The sequence below is a fragment of the Suillus plorans genome (assembly GCF_016647745.1).
Source record: "Suillus plorans strain S12 chromosome Unknown HD556scaffold_14, whole genome shotgun sequence".
Lineage (NCBI taxonomy): Eukaryota > Fungi > Basidiomycota > Agaricomycetes > Boletales > Suillaceae > Suillus > Suillus plorans.
This window is the reverse complement of record NW_024537398.1, coordinates 481,846-502,462: the sequence shown is the minus strand read 5'-3', so window position 1 is coordinate 502,462 and position 20,617 is coordinate 481,846. Positions and strand designations below refer to the sequence as shown.

The following is a 20,617-nucleotide window of genomic DNA, read 5'->3' as shown; positions in this document are numbered from 1 at the left end:
ACGTCGTTATTCCAAGTCAGTCTAACATTTCGGGATTGCCTAGACAAATACTTCAACTTGACTTCACCATTAGATGGAGCGTGTTTTGTCTTCAACGCCCAGTGAAAAAACACAGTACTTCGACGCACTCCAGTATCCTGCCGAGAACGTTGACATCAAGCAATCCAACAGTCAGGGGCAAAACGTCTCGATGCCAAAAAAATCAGGAAATACTCCTACACCAAACGGCAACATCCCAGGCTCAAATGCCTCGCCCCCAAAAGAAGATCTTGGTACGGAGGACAGCCACTTGGAGTTCACAAAGCACCACGGCGAAAATCATTCAGACCGCAGCAGGTCTCCGTCGATCCAATCGCTTCCCGTGTGTATGGAGGACATAGACGAGGATGCACCTTCCGCTCATAGTATGGAAGGTGGACACACCCCTCCGTTGGGAAGAAAGGCATCTGTGCGCACAACAAGAAGCAATCGCACGACTAGATCAGTGGCTGAGGCGACAGCAGCCTTCCAGAGCGGGTCGGTTCTCACCGGTCCAAACGCCGAGCCAGATATAGATGAGGGTGTGGTCCAACGGGGGGTCATCGCTGAGAGATCTTTGAGTAAGAAGCAGAAAGAAAAAATAATCAAGGATGAGAGTGAGTATTCCGTCATTACGACTCTAAATTTCTTTCGTAACTGAAGCCCTTCGATAGAACGAGAGTCGAAGTGTTTTTCCAAGCTTCTGAAGACAGAATCTAAGTTGGAAAAAGCTGCATTGGCACGGGCTCTTAAGTCTCTCGCGGCTCTGCAAGATCTTCACAAGGCCGCCTGCAAACTTGAGACCAGAGCAGAGGCAGCCCACTCCAAGTCACTCTTGGCCGCTCAGCAAGCCGAGAGCACGTTCCTGGAAGTAAGGGCTCGTGCTGAGGAGGAGCATGCGCGGTGGGAGGGCAAGCAAGTAGAGGTCAAGGCCCAGGAGGAACGCTTGGAAGCGGAGAGGGAAATCGTAAGGGAGATGGAGGATCGCATGGCAGAATGCGCCCGCGAGATCGAAAAATTGAGAATCGTGAAGGCTACAGACGAGGTACGAGCTCTCATGTTAGTTTTTTAGTATTGCGATTCACCCTCTTTCAGAGAGAAAGGGAAGCCAAGATGGCAGAAATGATGGGAAAGAAAACATGAACAAGGTGTTTTTTTTATCTTTATTATATTCATTGCAATTCTTTTCGAACATCGATGCACACCATCATACTGGACTATGGCCGTTCTCAGATACGCTGTTGACACAATCATCGCCATGCTTGTAATAACTTTTCACATTAATATCTCGCTACACATGATTATGTACCAATACACGCACAAGACATCATAGCATAACCCGTGATGCCCCACAACGCAGGAAGAAAGAAATGCCAAGAATCAAAGGAGCTAAAACAGTCAGATGACTGTTCTTAGATCATGCGAGTGGCGCCATTGCAGCCGATGACTTGGATTTGGTGAAAATGTCACGTACGAATCGATATCAATGAGTCATCTCATCAGGCATCTCGCACCAAGCCTCATAAAGAAAGATGCCAGCCCGCGGAGTAGATACACTGCGCCAATATACTTCAAGCACCTGTGGATACAAACAGAATCAGCATCAAAGCTACACGCCTCAATAAAAATGCGAAGAAGGATCAGATGGCTGTTCTTAGTTTTTTTGTTGTGTTTTCACCACCGCCACGAAGGCTTCGGATTTGGTGATACAGATATCATCCGTAAAGAGAAGCTAGTTTCAGAGAGACAACTCACCTCCTCTCCTCGTAAGTGCACGAAGGCTCTACATCGTTGAAATGTTGATGGCACAAAAGCTGGTGATCAAAACGAGGTCAAGAAGTTTGTTTGCGGAGGTTAAATACTGTGACGCGGAGATCGATTATAGTGTTCCGGGCGTTGCCGAGTTCTCCATGCCACCGTGATCAACTCGGAGTCGCCCTTATCACTGATCAGAACCACCAAGAGAATCCAAGGCGTGTTATGGCATGATGGAATACACGAACGGAAAGCAAAGGGTTTTATTAACTGTCAACGGAACATGAAGAGTGGAGTATTGACTCCTCGGTATACCAATTTTCGCTTGATTCACCGCATCATGTCCGAAAAATGATAGGAATATTTATTAGCAAAAGGCTCCATTACGCGAAGACTGCGCCACCAGACCCCAGGCATTTTTAATTGAATCAGTTTTCTCGTAAGGGAATCTACGAAATAACAACTACATTTCAACGTTGCAACCCGTACAAATGCAAATAGCCGCAACTTAACATAATAAAAGTAATCAAACGTCCATTGGAGTGGACCGGTATAAAGTGAGACGTCCCCAGGTCCCGCTGTAGGACAGGTATTAACACTTTTAGGGTATCACTTGTCCAAAAAAAAGAATTATGCGGGACTCGGTAATGATGGCAGAGGCTCGAAGGAGCCAACTTGCCGTGTACCCGCATACGCAGCAAGGGCGTGGAGCTCCTCGCTCAAAAATAATCAAAGTCTGAATTAGGATAATCCGGATGACTCGGGATAGCTGCACGCAGCGCGTCAGTAGGAGCTTTGATGGTTTTCGTACAGGAACAAACCTTAAACGTCAGGAAGAACGGAAATCCCCCGATGTTCCAATCCGTGCCAGATCTCGCCAGATCGCCGGGAGGGTGTACGGCCAACTGGGGCTACCTCATCGTGCTCGATCCCCCTCCAGAGGTTGACGGATCGCCGAATAGCTGTGCAACGAAGTGTGTGTTAGTAAAGGCTTGTAACTCAACGACGTTGATAGGTCACCTTCTGTACTCGCTTCAGAGGAATAGACCTTATCGTGAACATTGTTCTTCCACAGGGCACCAGCAACTTCATCATGGGGATTTGTAGAATATGTGGAAGTCGCGGTTGAGGTAGACGTTGTGGTCACTGTGGTTGTGGGGATAGCAGCACCGAGAACAGATGATATGAGAGCAAGATAAACTGCGAAGCTGTCCAAGGAGGTGAACATATTGCTAGAGATATTGAGGCGAACGAGTCTTATTTATATGGGCGATGTTGGGATACAGTGATTATGAATATTGAAATACTTGGGATCCTCATACCATTTATACGCCGTCATTGCTGCTGGCTGGGCATGCACTGTAGCTGACTCAGGCCCCGTTGACGACCAGTAAGAACCATATTGGGTGAGTGCGATGTCCAGGAAGCAGTAATCAACCCGTGACAGGCAGAGGGCGGTGACTTATGCATGACAGCTGTTCCGGCAGCAGGTACTGTATGCAACTTTGTAAACCTGGAGAATTTTCGGTGCCGAGGCACCACCCATCTCTATATCACGGAACGTGGCCCTCTCGACAGCGCCTCCCGCGGAACTTACCATTTTCTATTTTCTTTTCAGAATAGGGCGGAAATGAGAACTGCTATTCGCGCTTGCCAGAAATAACAATCAGGGCACCGGCGTGCACCCAGAACGCCTTGTTTTCTGTTTCGGATATGATAAAACGCCTCAAGTGCGGCACTAGACTCAGGGGATGAATAGGTCGTGCATTTGCATTTGGCGAAGAGGCCTAGCGGGTGTAGAGATTATGTTCCGTTTCCTGACATAGCGGCTTTGGGCGGCGGGATGTAGCTTGCCGACATCCAAGCAGTACAGCTAAACGAATGTGATAGCATCCGATAGTCGAGTATAAAACTCTCCGTTATGCAAGAATGCTAGGTTGGGACTGAGGTACAGGCACTGCCGCATGCTGCCACAATCCTGTATCTATCTCGCCGATTGTTCAAGTGGATGCCTGGGAGTTAGTTGTGATAAATATGAATAGAAGATCCGAGGAATCGCACTTTCTGAATTATCTGGGCACTGTCTGTCAACGGACTATGATAAAGATTAGTAGTACACACTATCCTCTGACTTGCACTGGCAGTACACAATGCTCATTGTTGTGCACAGGTTTGGTATGCTTGCCCTGCACGAGGTACGATTCAGAAAGTGGGGTTTACGGGGTGAGATCTCCAAAGCGACATTTCACATGTAGGAAACGGCCAATTTGTGAGGTCTGCGCATAAAGTCTGGGCGGGTGTCTATGATCGGAAAGGTCCGGGCGGTCGTTCGTTTATTTTAGTCTATTTGGCCTATCGTCGCAACCACCCTCGGTGTCTACGTCAGCCACCATCACGCATCTCAGCCACCATCATGCCAATCTCGTCATTCTTATCAGCTTGCCGTCGCAGTTCTAGTCACCTGGAGGGAGAACGTAGCGGCCGTAGACTGGGAGCTATAGACGACGACATGGGGGTAGGAAATAGGCAAACACCGAGCCGAGGAGGTAGTAGACAAGCCATGCAGGCGTGAGACACTTGCGGGGATCAGGAGGTAAAGATCCTGATGCGGTAGGCGGGCGGGATAGAGGTTGGTTGGGATGATAGTGACATCGTAACGGCGACCTTGTGAGACTTCCTGAATCCCAGCAACCCTCTGACAGGACACGAGTCTACATCCGGTTTGCATGACCTCACGCAGATCGGCCAAACCTCGCACTTTCTGTCCATAAAAGGTGCGCCACGTTATTAACTAGATGCTGCGGTACCACAGCAAGTTCCGCAGCTGCAGTAGCAGTCGCCTTGGTGGGGGTAAATATATATCTTGCAGGTGAGTATACTTTATTTACCAACTGCAAGCTTAGGTATATTTATGAACTTGCTGTCATCAGTGCCGACATCTTCTCTGCACCCACTACACATCGTGCTCATCGTTCTGTACCATGAGCTCGATGTTTAGTTCGATTCCAGGCGCGCTTCGCCATATATTACAATACCGATTATGTGCCCCGTCTAACAGACGCTCACAAGCTTGGTAGCACCAAAAGAGGTAAGTTCAAAATTCTTAGGTGGTTTTAGAAGGACGTCCGTTCGCAGACCTTGCAAGTCTGTCACCTGAAGAAGCCCGCATAAGCTTTCTCTGGATGTTCTTGTTACCTTGACCATTATGTATATATGCACGCTGTCTAAATCTTTCACCGTGTGTTGGTTGATGCAAATATATTCATTCTTAAGGATGCAATTGTTTGGACTTGCGGAATATCTTCTCGGAAGAAGACACTACGAATTGTCGAGGTAATAATAATAGGCAGCAGGACTTGGTGAAGTTCGGATCGCCAACAGCACCCGCCACTGTATTGATACAGAGTCTGGGACTTGTTGTTAATATAGCACATGCCTGTATCGATACACGACGAGAAGTAGGGAAAGTATACCCATGACGTCACTCGATTCGGAATGTGGAGAAGAAGAGGTAAATAGGGCTGGGAACGCCCATCGGATACTGCTTCCCAGAGAATTGGTGCACAGAAGCGCAGAAAGTACAGCAGGAATTATTCAAGGTACATCTCGTTGGCAATGCCCGAGAAGCTATGTATGAGTATTACAGAGAAGCCTGTAAAGCATACCGACCGAGAAGCTATCAAAAGAAGGGGCAGTTATCACAGCAATTGGGGTAAGCTGGGGGAATATGAAGCCTCGGATCCCAGGTTCGGTGGCCTTTACACACCGAACCCACTCAACCAAGGGACCGAGGCTCTCGGCTGTTTCCGAATCGATTGAGAATGTGGCGTTGTGCAAAGACGATGGAATATGTTTGACCCCCGTGAAGAAAATCGATGTACTATTTTAAAATAAAGAACATTAATTATGGACCCTGATTGTCCCTTCAGACTTCAAAGTTGTTCCCCTGTGAGAAAAAAAATACGTTCTATTTTATTATAATAGATATATTGCAAGGTGCTGCGGAACTCACAGAACCAAGATAACATCACTATTACTAATATGTAACGTTTATTGATGACACACAAGTGCGGCGATGGCGGGCGTTGCGCTCTAGTCGCTTCCTATCGCGAGCTAGCGCTAGCGCTCATCCCTACCCCGAGGAACTTTGTCGTTTCGCAATAGTCCGCTATTTCATCTGTGTTGTCATGTTTCTTGCTAACTTCTAGTAGGTTTATGCTAGACCTGCAAAACGTTATGGAATCTGAGCTTTTTGCTCGGGGCTTCAAGTTCACCGAGACCTCCTAGTTTACCCTGGACTCACGGCGTTTCCAGAAAGATGCGCTCAATCAAAACATTGACATCCTCGTGTTCAATGTAAATATTATTTCCGAAGAATCAATGGTTTTTGCCACGGCTCACCGCCAATGGTCACGTTGTAAGGTAGATATTGGGTGTGAAGTGCGGGCTATGGTGGATATTGGGTCAGGACAGTCTCTTCATTGGAGATTGTAACACAAACATCAGCGCTTCAGCCTTTTCAGTAGCTCTCACACACTTTCCTCTCAGCTCAGTACCGCTGAGTGGTCTTACTGTCACCACTCTGCAGGATCTTGTGGACATGGTCTCCTTGCCCGAATCTGTCTTTGCAATCGATGTCGAACAAGATCACTATATCTTTTGGGTGGAGTTTCGGTCGGCTTCATTCTAGCGTCCCCATCCGGTACATATTTTGATGCACCTGGCGATCAACTTGTTTCTGTTGTGGGACAACCTGAAGTCTATGATGATCGTGTATTTGTCTACCGCTGCGTAGACAACACGGGCGACATAGCTTCGCGCGCCACATCCATACAAGTGATTGATCGGAGGAAGGGACACACGAGAGTGTAAGTCCCTCTATTTCAAGAACTCTGCGGCTTAGCATAAGCGGTATCCTTTACTAGAAAAACGAGATGGTCATGTACAGCAATCCACGCAATCGACCGACGAATGATTGTTGCGATCGGCTCCAGCCTTATAACCGTGTACGCATTGCAAGAACCCGATAGGTCGCCTCAGCGCCGAATCGCGTACCTTTGCCCGAAGCTCGGTTGTTCATTACCGTCGTACATGTATTCCGAGGCGCAGCGGCCCATACAGACCATATTCCCGGCTATGTGCCATCTCTCGTTCCGAAAATTTGTACAATCCGAATTGCCAGACCTTCTCATTCGCAAGCCTGGTCGCCTAGCTGTGACGTGTTATAACGAAAATATAATTTCGAATCATCCTGACACTGCTACAGTCTAACCGCACGTCTTTTTCCACACGTGGCCCGGAGAGGTTTTTGTTGGAATAGGATCAGCTTACTTTCACATGGGTAGGTGTTCTTGGTCGCGGACACGGTAAATGTTGACTCTGGTCACACTACAGTTTCAAACTGGCTCAGTCGATATTCAGGTGGTTTATGGAGGTTGGGCTGATTGACCTCATAGACTAGCAGATATTTCGATGGTCTAGGTTGGACATATGGTTATGATGAATATGGCCGCTCTAGAATTTCTTTCAGGTAAACTATACCTCGGGCCACCATCACAAATCTGCAAATTTATCGCGGATACCGACACCAGTGCAAGCACTTCGTGCGTGACTCGATCCAGTACAGTGTATTATACCACACCACTGTTTGAACTTTGAACACAAACAAATTCCCTGCACAGCCGTTGTAAAAATTTCTCGATATCGTTGTTCAGCCCACTCGATACAATAGCCCGTACTAGTAGCGTGTAAACGACTGGAGCGATGATCGATGATGGTGGAAATGTATGACCTTCACTCCCCCAGGCTAAGTGATCGTGGTCGGGGTCTATCAGCCTGTGGCCATGGGTTCATGAGCAAATGACAGATCCTTAGTACTGTTAGATCTCATTTATTTATCGGGTACGTGCTGGAGCCGGATACATTGACTACGGCATGACGCACGAAAGATAAGATATCAATGAACACGTGTCAAGACGTACACCAAGCGCCAACAGTTCATTTTGCCCGCCGATGCATCGATGTCGACGAAAGCTGCAATATCATTCAAAAGTCTTACTCCTTCGTTGACAAAATCACGCTTGATTACCCAATATTCGAACATCAGATCTCTAGGATATTATTACCACAGCACACTCAATGGAACTTGCCGGTCGTTTCAGCCATTCCGACGGTGCGTCACTGCGCCCTCGCGTCTCCAACTACTACCTTCACTTTCACGACGAACGATGTCTTCTTCCTCTGGAAACACTTTTTATGATCTGAAAGCAGAGCTGCCTAGCGGGCAAGCATATGACTTTGAACAGCTCAAAGGGAAGGTTGTCTTGATTGTCAATGTTGCATCGAAGTGGTGAGTCGGTAACTATGGTAGACCTACAAGGGATTCACTCTTCGGAATCTTCAGTGGCTTCACTCCCCAATACAAAGGTGCAGTCTATACTTCTCGAAGTTGGTATGCGACTGACAGAGGACACTCAGGCCTTCAGGCGTTGTACGACAAGTACAAGGAACGCGACTTCGTCATTCTTGGCTTCCCATGCAATCAAGTATGTCTGCGCTGCTCCAGTCGCCGTTTCACTACGATATAGAGCTCAATAATGTCCAATAGTTTGGCGGCCAAGAGCCTGGTGACGACGCCGCCATTGCATCTTTCTGCGAGCTCAATCACGGCGTAAACTTTCCTCTTATGAAGAAGTCCGACGTCAACGGTGACAACACGAGCCCTGTTTACCAATGGCTCAAGAATGAGAAGCCTGGCCTTATGGGCCTCACCAGAATCAAGGTCCGTTATGTGGGGTCGGATCGCCGATGTGCATGCAGCTAACGCAACTTCCCACTCGTAGTGGAACTTTGAGAAGTTCTTGGTTGATAAGAACGGGAAAGTTGTGAACCGCTGGGCATCGACCACTACTCCTCAGGCGATTGATGCTACAGTGGAGAAGCTTCTTGCTGAATGATGCCGTTGGATGCAGCACAGGTTTTTGGATCGTAGTACCGTGATGTGTCGCGACGGTACAGACACTTCGCTCTTTGTAAGAGGCATATTTTGTAATCAATTATTCAAAAAGCTCGTCATTCAAATATCCTCGAAAAGGCAGTGCTTCGATCCTTTCCTGGTGTCTGAGATCCTTTACCCTGCACCGAAACAAGGAAGCGTAGGTCATACATTTTATCATTCGTTGCTGCATAGATGCGGGTTATGCCACACTTCGTGTCCCGGCATTCCTTAAGTTCAAGGCCAAAAATGCGTGACGGAGGAGGTCAGTCTACACATACCTTGGCTCCGAATATTTCCATATCATCAAACAACTGCAGCTGGATGGACCCAGGCCTGGGCACATGGTGATATAACTTTGAGAGAATACATTTCTTTATTGGAGGAAAACAGACGGTAGAACTGTAGGGAGGTGAGTAAACGGACGGTAGTAGGGGGTAGGAGCAGAGTAACTCTGAGGGGTGCGCATTGGCAGCCTGAGTTGACTGTTACTTTTTCATTTGATGGCGTGCCAACAGCTGATACTCAGCTGGCCTGCGCTCACCGAGAATATCATCATCATTGTTTCATGGTATGAGCCTTCTTATGATTTGAAGGCTCCTGCGAGTGTAAGGGTGATGCCTGTGCCTGCTTTTCTCCCAGTGTGTTCTCATTGTTTGTAATCTAGATTCTTAGGATGATCACCAGTTGCGAAGTGGAATCAAGGATTCTCGTATGCCGCTATAGGCTGGATGTCGAGGAATTTCAAGCATAACTCGTTCGAGAGCCGGTCGATAATGAGTTAATTGAGCAAGAGTCACTCCTAGAGGCTAGTGGTGAATTCAAACTCCGATGCTAGCAGCCTGCTGAGGATGTCACGGTAGCGAACACTTTGTCTCACCAATATTCTGCCTGGCTAGAATGCAATAAGACGTTGTCAGCTTCAATCATAGCGCAAGTATGATATGTTACTGACTGCTCATGAATATTTCACAGGAATTTCGTCTCTCCGTAGTTCACGCGAATAGGTCAGTCTTGTCACCGGCACACTCCTCGAGTCATGCACCCCATACTACTCATCGGTGCTGAGAGAAAAAGTGAGCATGTGGATGCTGTCGGCGCTCTTGTCTTAAATACATGGTAAGGCTTGCAAGTTGTGATGTGGATGACTATTGTGTTTATTTTGCTCCGGCTATTCTGCAGGGAACACCACACCGTAAGTATTGTACAAGCCTCCCGTGCATAGCGCCATGTCCGACATAGGGCCTATGACCACAAAGGACAATCAAAACGAAATTTAAAAGTACGTTACATCCAGCGAAAAGGTGCCGTTTTTGGCGACAGTGGCGGACCACAGCAGTGCCAGCAGAACAATGTTTTTTGTGTCTCATGATGTTCACAAGGGTGCCGATCGAGTCAATGATGCCATGACTTCCACAAGTGAACATACCCACCCGAATATACACCAGAGGATCTGTGGATCTGTGGATTCTTGTGGAATTGGCTATATAAAAGGTGTTGTGCTTGAGCACTGACAACTTTGAATCATGCATCGCATTTTCGAATTCGACGATATCATCCGTGCAGTGTTACAACACGTCGAGTCCTCTGCGACGGACTTGGTGAACGTGGCGATGACTTGCTCCAGGCTGGCAGGTCCCGCCCTCGATATCCTCTGGTCCAGACAGTCCAGTTTGGCACGCCTTATCATGTGTCTGCCACAAGACACCTGGGAGGGGAAGGTTGAAGGGTGTTGCCGCGACTATATTGTCGTAAGTGAAGTATCTCATTCGAGTTTTGACAGGACAATACTCACCGTGCTCTGATTTGTAGCGTCTTTCTAGAGAGCCAACTCCCATCGAGTGGGAGCACCTCAGAGCGAACGCATCAAGAGTGCGCAGGCTTGTTAGCATCGATGGCTTCACTGACGCGCCGAAGCTACCTCGCGGTCCAGTGCTTAGGCGGCGCACAGATGGCATTGGTAGTGCCCTGGATCTATTTCGCCCTATCCTGCGCCCAGACGTCATTGGTCATGTCCTGAAGAGGCTTTTCGAGCAGTTCCCCCCTGCCACACTCTTCCCGAACCTTTGCGAATTGCATTTCGAGGCCGTGTTTGGTCTTCTGGAGCGTAGTTCAAAATTCTGGCTGCTTCGGCAGTTCATTTCGCCTGGATTGCAAGCGCTCCGGTTTGATATAACTGGCATCCCAACACATGAGGTAGAGCAACTGTTTGCTGCTCTGCCCACGGAAGCACATGGCCTGCGCCAATTATCAGTATCGGCGGGCAATGGTACCGCGGCTTTGACAGTCCCTCCGAGTCTTGGAAAGCTGCCAAAGTTGATTAGACTGGCCATTTTCGCAATCGATGTGTCCTTAACGAGGCAGATGATCACCAATATCCAGCAAGCACGGTGTCTTCAGACCCTCAAGCTCAATTTGTGCGGAACCTCCTGCGACGCGAGTGGTATACCCCTTGAATTGCCTAGTCTCAAAACCCTCTATCTCTCTGAGGGTTCCTTGTCACAGTGCACGCACTTCCTTCGTCAAGTCACCACCCGACAACTATCACGCATCAATATCAGCTATCGCGGATCTGCTAGCCCGGCCGAAGTCACCGCGTTTGTGGAATCCTTGTCGACGTCGTGCCAAACTTTTGAGCATTTGGAACGGATCTATGTGGTCGACAAATCAGACCATCCTGATTATCTGCTCGTCATCCCACTCCACTCCGAAATCTTCCGGCCCTTGTTCAAGTTCAAGAGGCTGTCGTCTGTTAAATTCATCGGCATTGGAAATTTCGAACTTGACGATAGGTTCCTCAAAGATGTCCCAATTGCCTGGCCGAGCATTCAGGAATTGAAGTTCATCTCCTGGAAGAGGCGCGCCTTTTATAGCGTCACCTTCACCGCCATGATGTCATTGGCGTTCAGGTGCAGATCGCTGCAGACCCTACATTTGACGGTGGATGCTACGCAATCGACAACGATTCCTCGAGCACCGGACGGGACCGAGGCGCTTTGGCCTACACAAACCGCCCTTCGCAACCTGCATCTTGGGTACTCCCGGGTGTCGAAAGTTGCACGTGTACCATACTTCCTGGCCGAGGTATTTCCAACTCTATGGAGTTTCAAATTTTACGAGCGTTACTTGAGGAATTGTGCTGCCGATATTGATTTGCGATTAGCACTGGAGAAAGCACATTCACAACTGGGGGCGCTTCGGAACTCTCCTTACGAAAATTCGGATAAGCTATGGGAGAACGATTCAGACGACAGTGGGACATGAGAAGCGTAGGAATGGATGTTACATTAATGTAATGCTTGTATTTAGACTAGTGTGATATAGCTGTTGTGTACGTCTACTCTATCATGGTATATGTCTGAATTCGGAAAGTATGACCTCGAAGAAAAGTAACTCACGCTGTGGTTCGCGGTTGGGCTTACGCTGAAAGTTACGGGGATATAGCTTGTACTCAATATTTCGTTCATGCTAGACACATGAGAAGTCCTGTCTTTAAATTCACCTCTTCACCGACCACCAAGGCAACGCCATCATGGAGAACCGGGTGATGCGAACCTAGTGCACGAATCAACACGATGCATTGCAATAGACATGCTTTCAGAAAAGACAACAGGGTCAAGCGGAAGCGCTCACCTGCCAAGGCTCGCCCGTTGTCTGGCCTGTTAGACGGTGTGTCTGGCCGGGTCTAAGTCGAGCGGCTTCGAGTGATTCCCCGCCAGTACAAATAGGTTGCGAATATTTCTGGGCCTTTGCAATTTTACCTGACACTGATCCGGAACTCAGATAAGTTTTCAAGTTACCCTTCTACAAGCTTATCGTTATCCATGCTGTGTTGCTGCGCCCTCACAGTTTTCTCTCTTATTAACGGTTCTTTCCTCACTGCTATGACAACCTGTGCTTCATTTCACGTCTTCGCAAGGAGAATTTTTGGTGCTATGACTGATTCATCGTACATCATGATAGCATCACCAACGCTATGGTCATTATCTTGCACCTTTGATTCAATACGTTCCACTCACTTTTTGACTTCTCGCACACATGCGAGTCACTCTGGATCCGGTAATTAGCGCTTAGCTACTAAGCGATACCACCGTGCCCCATGTCAACGTCCCAGTATTGTTTGCTAACAACTAGTACTGAGCTTTTCGCTAGTGCACGTGTAAAAGGTGTGTAGCCCAAGCTTGCCTTTCTTCGGGTTGTCCTCATTTATTAACAAGTGGTCGTACCTCACAATCTCATACTCGTCTGCTTGCGAAGAGTTGGCACTCCGATAGGCATGGTCCCGAGCTGACTATATAAGGAATACAAAAACTCGGCATCAAATGGAGTGAACGTTACGACTTTCATATCCACGTTGCAAATTGAAGATTTTGCACAAGTACTAGCATCCTTATGGTACGACAGCCTGATGACCATGCAACTGCCTCATCTACGTGGATTGCACAGATATCACCCATTTATCTCATTTCGCACTATATAGTGCGAATGTTATTGTCGTACTAATGTACCAAGTTTGCTTCTTGTCCACACCCAATTCTCTACCAATATGACTATAGTCTTAGATGATCCCGCTTGGTGGCCGACCATCAATGCACATCGTACTTTTAGCTATTTTACAGGTTCGCAGAGAGCAGTCGGATTTGATGCTGCCGATATTTTAATCTAACCTCTACTGCTGCCTTGCAGTTGCCGCCTTCGTTGGAGTGACATATGATTGGGGTGAGCATGATGATGTCCAAGGACTGCTGATTTCTTACAAGTACTTTCAGCACTTACATTTGGACAAGAGGTATGTCGATGCTACGACCGGAGCAACCATCTCGCTGACAATGGTTTTATAGGTGGAACTGATCTGGGTGAGTAGAGTCTGGTGTCAGAGGAACACACACGAAAATACATTTGATTCCAGAGACAACGTTGGTCCCCAATGACAGTTCTGTATCTCTGTGCATGTACCTTATTTGTCACGGTTGCCATGTTGTGCTGACTTAAAGGTATTTTAGGCGCGCTACCTTGGAATCTTATTTTCTGCGTATGTTCGGAGGGCTACACAATCGGTGTCGTGCTAATGGTCTATTTCTCATAATCAGCGTGTACATGTTGCGTATGTCTCAGTACATTCGTTGTCTTTGCTTCTTCTGACAAATGGCATTCAGTGAGTGTTCCGACCATCTTGCTGTCAGACACAGTGAGTCTAGTGCAGATATAACTACCATTCCTCTCCAATTAACCGTGTTGCCCTGTAGGAGTGGGTGTGGTTCTTCAATAATTTATTGATTCACTAACGACTATCGTGCTATACTGCCACAGATGTGAGTCTGTTTGGAGTGTGTACTACCTGAAGCTCGTCACTCACTCGATTCGTCAGGTTTAATTTCGTACATGGTATCGGATTGGACAGCTGATGTGGCATATGTAATGCTGTGGGGTAAGCTTGTCACTTGCGAGACCTCAGCGGTTTTGACTTGACTGAAATATGCTGCAAGCCATTATAAGCACTCGGTTGTATGCCATGTATCAGCGATCCAGAAAAATGCTGATATTCCTCATTGTCACCTTCCTGGCTGTCAGCACTTTTAACGGAGTGGCCATGGTAATGACGACGACGCAGTTTTCAGGGGGTGAGCTCAATTGTGGATGAAAATCAATGTGCATGAGGCTCATTGATGAATACCAGAGGAATTCATTCTCTCCGGCACTTATCTGTGCCACATTGACTATGCAAAAGATAGCCCACTTCTTACCTCTGCTGCTTGGATACTCGGCACCGCGTGGGAGGTCGTCGCGCTATGTCTCGCAGTCTGGATCGCAGTACAACACTTCCGTGAACTGCGACAACATTCGGCAGGAGGGGTTGTTGTAAGGGACTGTTTCACGGTGTTGATAAAAAGTCACGTGGTTCACTTTGCGAGGTAAGCTCATTGTGATTATGGTTCCTGTTTTTCCACTGAAGGATCGGACGTGGTAGCTTTGTTGTTGTTTCTTGCTTCACGCTCGTCCTTGAGTTTACTCCAATATCCTCAGAGGCATGTCAATCTTCCACTTGCCTATGCACGCTACCATAATTTATCGTTTCTATAGGAGAATCCCCTGGACGCGTACTATATTATTTCTGGGATTCTTCAGATTCTCGAGGTCGTGCAGATGTGTGTGCTGGGACCGCGCCTGATCCTTGGCGTTCGAGAATACCACGCTAAGCTCGTGGCCGATGCCGACGCAGCAACTGCTATGACCTCAATCGCTTTCCAGGAGCGTGTGCATATATCGACTGGCAGTGGTGTGTGATACTTTGTGAAGTTGACAGTCGTCTGGTGCTGTAAGGAGCAGGATATTTATTCCCACTTTCATGAAGGTATTAATCGAAGTTAATTAGTCGCCCGATTTCAAGGATACATACAACGTTGTTGTATTATTTAATCAAGTGATTTGCTATACGTGCTGACGTCGTTTAAATCAATATCCTCAATATACTGGTACTAGCTACCCACCCACACTTGCACCAACCATTCGTCCTTTTCTCTGTGCGATGACAATCATTTTTATGATTGCTTAGGCAGCGCGCGCGAGAGTAAAGTTGCCTGACAGCGCACTGCATCAGTTCCTCAGCAATCTATCCTCGATCCGTTTGCTCGCCTCATTCAATGTCCCACCCTTGCTTTCTCACCTGAATCACACCGACTGGCTTACAGATGATGATCCATTCAAGGTGATTACAAGGTGTGCGAAGCACGTTCGTCCATCGTAGCTTGATGACGTGAGGGATCAGTCTTGAAGCTGAAGTTGGTTAATGCTTGTGGACGAACTCGCTTTTCACTTTCGTTTGACGAGGTGGAAATACGGATACGAATATAAATATAAATATGTTTAGGATCGTTGCTGAAACACTACCGCGAGATTCACGTACCATTTCAAGCATTGTGATATGAAGGCCATGATTCTTTAACTGAGACCCAGCGCCTCTGTGGAGTCAGGGGAGTTTGAATCAATCCAGGGGGGCTAACTTGAACATCTGGAAATCGTACATCAAACATAAAATAGCCAACGTGGTTTCAAAATGGTGACAGCAATGCACCCAGGAACGGACATGTAGGCATCAGCACCAGCGATAGTGCAGGAATCGAGTATCTGCTGCTTGATGTCGGGTTGCGGACGTGATGGCGAGTTCGAGACAGTGAGAGGTGAATCTTTCGATGTAGCTGCGGCATGACACCGAACCAGAAAAGTCAGCCATCAAAAATAGGGAGATTCGCACGAAGAAGCAAATTCGCATTCTACTCTGGGTACCAATACCTCCCAGCGAGCATACGTCTCAATGTCTCATCTCACCCTTAGGTCATCTGTTGCTTCATGCGCACCCTCTCGCTCTCCACGTCGGAAATTGGGCTACCATATCATCTGGACGCCAGAAATGGTGAGCGCGAAATATTCGATTTGTATCGTGGAGTTGGTGCGGTGGTAAGAGGTATCAGGTTTCACCAGAGACGTGAGATTCCGAAATTGATGGATGATGAAGATACATCATCACCGCTATATCAAGAGAGCGTCGAGAGAGCAGATGAGAGAAAATGATGCTCAGATGCACAATGGCTGAAGGCGGTAAAATTCTGTTGGCACACCATCAGAAAGTTGGCGATTTGAAGAAGTTGAGGGAATAACTCACCGAGTCATACAGCTGCCAATGCACACCATCGACGCTCATTCCAATGAAAACCAATCCAAACCGTGCCAGACTGAATCCATCATGCAGTTGATGCCCTTCTGTTGACTCACATTGGGAATGTAGATTGAAACGCCCTCTATATTTCGCATGAACAAGCTACTATAACGACACCTCAAAACTCCAATTGACGATCAAGATTCGAGACTTGAGAATTCTTGTGGCATTGGAGTCCTTGCATGCTAACAAATTATACAAAGCTGGTTCTGTATGGGTTTGCTTAGCGAAAAACAATCGAAAAGGGATGGGACACTCACCGTGAATGTAGATGTGAACAAAAGTTGATCAGCTGTACGATTTCATCAGGTGGCCTTGGTTAGGCTTTGAAAGAGTGGGATGCCATGGCTAAGCGCTAAGGACTACGTAATGCGTGAATTCAAGCTTCAAGCATGGTGCAACCAACACAGGCTAAACTTCAAGCACATCTCGCAGGGCAAGCCCAACTCCTCATGAGACTCGCGGCTGTGCTGGACGACAATGATGAAACGTGCAAGCTGATAATAGTGTAAATTTCTCTGATCATTACGAACAAGATACACTTACAGCAAGGAGAGCCTGTGCATACTCGTTAGATTCCCAAACCATCAGAAAGCAGCTATTATGGGTATGAGCTGAATGATATCAGTTCACGTTCCCGCTATTCAAACAAAACTTACCTGGGCCACTAGCGATAGTCTCTCCTATACCGAACAACTCACGTCATGATCAACAGAACGGACTCAACGGAGTGCGCATTATTTGTGGAGTTGATAGATTGTGTGTATCTGCCGAACATTAAGCGATGCCATGGTAAATATCTTGCACCTTTGATGCAATACTTCCACTCACTTCTTCTCGCACCATATGACACATGTGAGTCACTCCGGATCCGGTACTAAGCGACACCGTCGTGCCCCATGTCAACACCTCAGTCTTGTTTGCTAACAACTAGCTAGTAGTACTGAGATTTTCGCTCATGCACGCCGGGGTTTTTCCTGATGCAGTAAGACCCTGTGCGCTGTGTGAGACTGTGCCGCACTGTTAGCCCTGTGTGCTCTGCGCACTGTACCACTGTGGGGCTGTGCCAGTTGTGTTGCTGTGGGAATCTTGTATCCAAAACCGGTAGTTTGCTGATGAAGTGGTCGGTACTACCTCCCAATCTCATACTCAGGTTCGTCTGCCTAGCTAAAAGATGGTGCCCGTGACGACCGCGACGCCCGCGACAGATCAGTACTAGTGCCAGAATGTCAATAACTCACAAATCAAGCCGACTTTCTGTTATCGGTGGGTTGAGCAACTTTTGTCGTTTCATCCTGATGATTATGCACTAGTATGTCTTCCAATCTGATGTTTGCGAGGCTGACAAGGACAACTTCTTGACACCCTCTTCAGGTACCATATATATACGTACTATACAGTATTGTGACTCTCATCAGTGGCTGCTGATGGTCATGTAACACACAGTACACACACATTCCGCGTTTTGCGTTTTTTTTCCACCTCAGCGTTTATTTCAAAGCTTCGCTGAGGTACGTCGTCTCGTAGCTCGTAGCAACCACTCACGCTGACTCGTACCTAGACTCTAAACTAGTATTCCAGCGAACTTAATACATTTATAGCTACTATTATCCTACTAATGCAGTGCCCTCAACATGTACCTGCACAAAATCCGAACCAGCAGCAGCCATGCCTGTGTCTGGACCACATGCACCGGTCGCGGCAGTCGCATTTTCACGATGCCCGAAATTTCTATATAAGGAATACAAAAACTCAAAACATTACCGGTCGTCGACCACATTGCAAGTTTCCGCACACATTTACATAATTAGCATCCTTATGGTACGACAGCTTGATATCTTGATGATGCAACTGCCTCATCTACGTGAATTGCACAGATACCATCCCTTTATCTCATTTCGCACTGGATGGTGGTATACATATATAGTGCGAATGTAATTGTCATACTCATCTACCAAGAAGTTATCCACACCCAATTCTCTACCAATATGACTACAGTCCCAGATGATCCGGCTTTGTGGCCGACGATTAATGCAAATCGTATTTTTAGCTATTTTACAGGTTCGTAGAGAGCAGTCGGATCCAATATTTCAATCTAACCTCTACGGCTGCCTTGCAGTTGCCGCCTTCGTTGTAGTGACATATGATTGGGGTAAGCATGATTATATCCGAAGACTGCTGATTTCTTACAAGTATTTTCAGCACTTACACTTGGACAAGAGGTATGTCGATGCTACGACCGGAGCGGCCATCTCGCTGAGAATGGTTCTATAGGTGGAACTGATTTGGGTGAGTGGAGTCTGGTGTCAGAGGAACACACGAAAATACATTTGATTCTAGAGACAACCCTGGTCCTTAATGACAGTTCTGTATCTCGGTGCATGTACCTTATTTGTTATTATTGTCATGTCGTGCTGACTTGAGAGTATTTCAGGCGCGCTACCTTGGAATCTTAGCTACCGTGTATGTTCGGAAGGTTACACAATCAGTGTTGTGCTAATTGTCTATCTCTTATAATCAGCATGTACATGTTGGGTATGTCTCAGTGCATTCGTTGTATTTCCTTCTTCTGACCAATGGCATTCAGGGACTGTTCCGACCATCTTTTTGTCAGATACAGTGAGTTTTCTGCACAGATCACTGCCATTCGCTCCAATTAACCGTGTTGCCATGTAGGAGTGGGTGTGGTTCTTTACTAACTCATTGGTCCACTAATGACTGTCGTGCTATACCGTCACAGATGTGAGTCTGTTTGGAGCGTGTGCTACCCGAGGCTGGTCACTTATTGGATTTGTCAGGCTTTGGGATGTCCATAGTATGGTATTGGACGGTTACTGTGATAGTTGCGATGCTGCAGGGTGAGCTTAGCACTTGCGAGACCTCAGCGATTTTGACTTGACTGAAACATGCTGCAAGTCATCATCATCACTCGGTTGCATGCCATGTATCAACGATCCAGAAAGATCCTGATATTCCTCATTGTCATATTCCTGGCTGTCAATATTCTCAACGGAGTAGTCACCGCACTGATGACGATGCATATTTCAGAGGGTACGCTTAATTGTGGATGAAAACAAACGTGCTTGAAGCTCATTGATGAATACTAGCGGAACCCACTCTCTCCAGCACTTATCAATGCATGCTTGTCTCTGAGAGTGTGGTCCTGAATGATCTATCACTCCTGTATGCTATTTCTTTGACACTGTTCATCGTGTTCGAGGTCGTCGCGCTATGTCTCGCAGTCTGGATTGCGCTAAAACACTTCCGTGAACTTCGACAATATTTGGCAGGAGGGATTATAGGGGACTGTTTCACAGTGTTGATAAAAAGTCACGCGGTTCACTTTACGAGGTAAGCTCATATCATGATTATAGTTCCTGTTTTTCCGCTGAAGGATCGGATGTGGTAGCATGGTTGTTATTTCTTGCATCATGTTCGCTACTTCCTTAACAGTGACGGTATGTCAATCTTTCACTTACCTATGCACACTACTACAATTTATCGTTTCTATAGGATTCCCCGTACACTCAGATTATTCTTGGCTTTGTTCAGATTTTGCAGGCCATGCAGATTGTTGTGCTGGGACCGCGCCTGATCCTTGGCATTCGAGAATACCACGCTAAGCTCGTTGCCCATGCCGACGCAGTGACTGTTATGACCTCGATCGCTTTCCAGGAACGTGTGCATATATTGACTGGCAGTGGCGTCTGATACTTGGTGAAGTTCACAGTCGCCTAGTGCTCTGCAAGGAGTAGGATAATTTGTTTTTATTTATTCCCACTTACATGTATTATCTGGTGTCCCGAAGTAGATTCCAAGGAGACATACAAAGTTTTCGTTTTATTATTTAATCCTATACGTGCTGACAATGGATGAGCGCTGAAGATTGTAAGTTAAAGCTTTGAAGATTGGAATTTTACTCCGACGAGAATAGGTTAGAATACTCCGTGCAGCGGCTGTGCAGCACGTGGCTTCTCTTTTCCACCTACCGCCCAGGCTGCACTCCAGCAAGCCTGTCTGCAGCCTGCCGCCTTTCAGATTTTCTTTTCTGCTACAAACTCCAGTGAGCGTTGGTGACTCAGATCCTCGTGTGCAGCCGCACACAATGAAAGCATGTCCGGTAGGGAAGCCGGCCA

At 47.1% G+C, this 20,617-nt stretch overlaps 10 protein-coding genes across 10 annotated transcripts; 9 read left to right on the top strand and 1 right to left on the bottom strand.

Moving 5' to 3' along the window:
• Positions 1–73: 73 nt before the first annotated feature.
• On the top strand, positions 74–1,161 carry HD556DRAFT_1440540 (uncharacterized protein; the record flags this gene model as incomplete). Its single annotated transcript, XM_041306128.1, has 3 exons — positions 74–635; positions 693–1,063; positions 1,114–1,161. 3 exons carry the CDS (start codon positions 74–76, stop codon positions 1,159–1,161), a joined length of 981 nt encoding a protein of 326 aa, XP_041163014.1.
• Positions 1,162–2,129: 968 nt separating this feature from the next.
• HD556DRAFT_226488 (uncharacterized protein) lies at positions 2,130–3,119 on the bottom strand. The gene is made up of 3 exons (XM_041309950.1): positions 2,794–3,119; positions 2,595–2,735; positions 2,130–2,542 (listed from the first exon to the last, which is right to left on the bottom strand). The coding sequence occupies exons 1-2, from the start codon at positions 2,999–3,001 to the stop codon at positions 2,596–2,598; spliced, it is 348 nt and encodes a 115-aa protein (XP_041163013.1). The 5' UTR covers positions 3,002–3,119; the 3' UTR covers positions 2,130–2,542; position 2,595.
• An 804-nt stretch (positions 3,120–3,923) lies between these two features.
• HD556DRAFT_1534945 (uncharacterized protein) lies at positions 3,924–5,592 on the top strand (the record flags this gene model as incomplete). The annotated part of the gene is made up of 8 exons (XM_041309584.1): positions 3,924–3,968; positions 4,116–4,247; positions 4,293–4,366; positions 4,462–4,547; positions 4,586–4,642; positions 4,772–4,861; positions 5,047–5,240; positions 5,326–5,592. 8 exons carry the CDS (start codon positions 3,924–3,926, stop codon positions 5,590–5,592), a joined length of 945 nt encoding a protein of 314 aa, XP_041163012.1.
• A 257-nt stretch (positions 5,593–5,849) lies between these two features.
• On the top strand, positions 5,850–7,180 carry HD556DRAFT_226590 (uncharacterized protein). Its single transcript, XM_041309951.1, has 5 exons — positions 5,850–5,936; positions 5,985–6,236; positions 6,288–6,641; positions 6,699–7,114; positions 7,168–7,180. The coding sequence occupies exons 2-4, from the start codon at positions 6,154–6,156 to the stop codon at positions 7,042–7,044; spliced, it is 783 nt and encodes a 260-aa protein (XP_041163011.1). The 5' UTR covers positions 5,850–5,936; positions 5,985–6,153; the 3' UTR covers positions 7,045–7,114; positions 7,168–7,180.
• Positions 7,181–8,000: 820 nt separating this feature from the next.
• Positions 8,001–8,729, top strand: HD556DRAFT_1232809 (thioredoxin-like protein; the record flags this gene model as incomplete). The annotated part of the gene is made up of 5 exons (XM_041297543.1): positions 8,001–8,122; positions 8,177–8,199; positions 8,251–8,318; positions 8,381–8,554; positions 8,616–8,729. The coding sequence occupies 5 exons, from the start codon at positions 8,001–8,003 to the stop codon at positions 8,727–8,729; spliced, it is 501 nt and encodes a 166-aa protein (XP_041163010.1).
• A 1,564-nt stretch (positions 8,730–10,293) lies between these two features.
• HD556DRAFT_1440537 (uncharacterized protein) lies at positions 10,294–12,031 on the top strand (the record flags this gene model as incomplete). The annotated part of the gene is made up of 2 exons (XM_041306127.1): positions 10,294–10,518; positions 10,580–12,031. The coding sequence occupies 2 exons, from the start codon at positions 10,294–10,296 to the stop codon at positions 12,029–12,031; spliced, it is 1,677 nt and encodes a 558-aa protein (XP_041163009.1).
• A 336-nt stretch (positions 12,032–12,367) lies between these two features.
• On the top strand, positions 12,368–13,162 carry HD556DRAFT_1353873 (uncharacterized protein; the record flags this gene model as incomplete). The annotated part of the gene is made up of 1 exon (XM_041302420.1): positions 12,368–13,162. A coding segment is annotated over exon 1 (239 nt), but the record flags the coding sequence as incomplete, so codon positions are not given.
• Positions 13,163–14,055: 893 nt separating this feature from the next.
• HD556DRAFT_226135 (uncharacterized protein) lies at positions 14,056–15,265 on the top strand. Its single transcript, XM_041309948.1, has 5 exons — positions 14,056–14,079; positions 14,136–14,388; positions 14,445–14,679; positions 14,736–14,793; positions 14,849–15,265. Exons 2-5 carry the CDS (start codon positions 14,244–14,246, stop codon positions 15,050–15,052), a joined length of 642 nt encoding a protein of 213 aa, XP_041163007.1. The 5' UTR covers positions 14,056–14,079; positions 14,136–14,243; the 3' UTR covers positions 15,053–15,265.
• A 2,599-nt stretch (positions 15,266–17,864) lies between these two features.
• On the top strand, positions 17,865–18,900 carry HD556DRAFT_226458 (uncharacterized protein). The gene is made up of 6 exons (XM_041309949.1): positions 17,865–17,992; positions 18,043–18,302; positions 18,359–18,542; positions 18,601–18,633; positions 18,684–18,703; positions 18,756–18,900. The coding sequence occupies exons 2-6, from the start codon at positions 18,150–18,152 to the stop codon at positions 18,813–18,815; spliced, it is 450 nt and encodes a 149-aa protein (XP_041163006.1). The 5' UTR covers positions 17,865–17,992; positions 18,043–18,149; the 3' UTR covers positions 18,816–18,900.
• On the top strand, positions 18,500–20,346 carry HD556DRAFT_1353841 (uncharacterized protein). The gene is made up of 13 exons (XM_041302419.1): positions 18,500–18,542; positions 18,601–18,633; positions 18,684–18,703; positions 18,756–18,770; positions 18,822–18,860; positions 18,916–18,944; positions 19,003–19,016; positions 19,069–19,101; positions 19,280–19,339; positions 19,398–19,532; positions 19,589–19,832; positions 19,891–19,939; positions 19,995–20,346. Exons 5-13 carry the CDS (start codon positions 18,840–18,842, stop codon positions 20,190–20,192), a joined length of 783 nt encoding a protein of 260 aa, XP_041163005.1. The 5' UTR covers positions 18,500–18,542; positions 18,601–18,633; positions 18,684–18,703; positions 18,756–18,770; positions 18,822–18,839; the 3' UTR covers positions 20,193–20,346.
• The last annotated feature ends 271 nt before the right edge of the window (positions 20,347–20,617 follow it).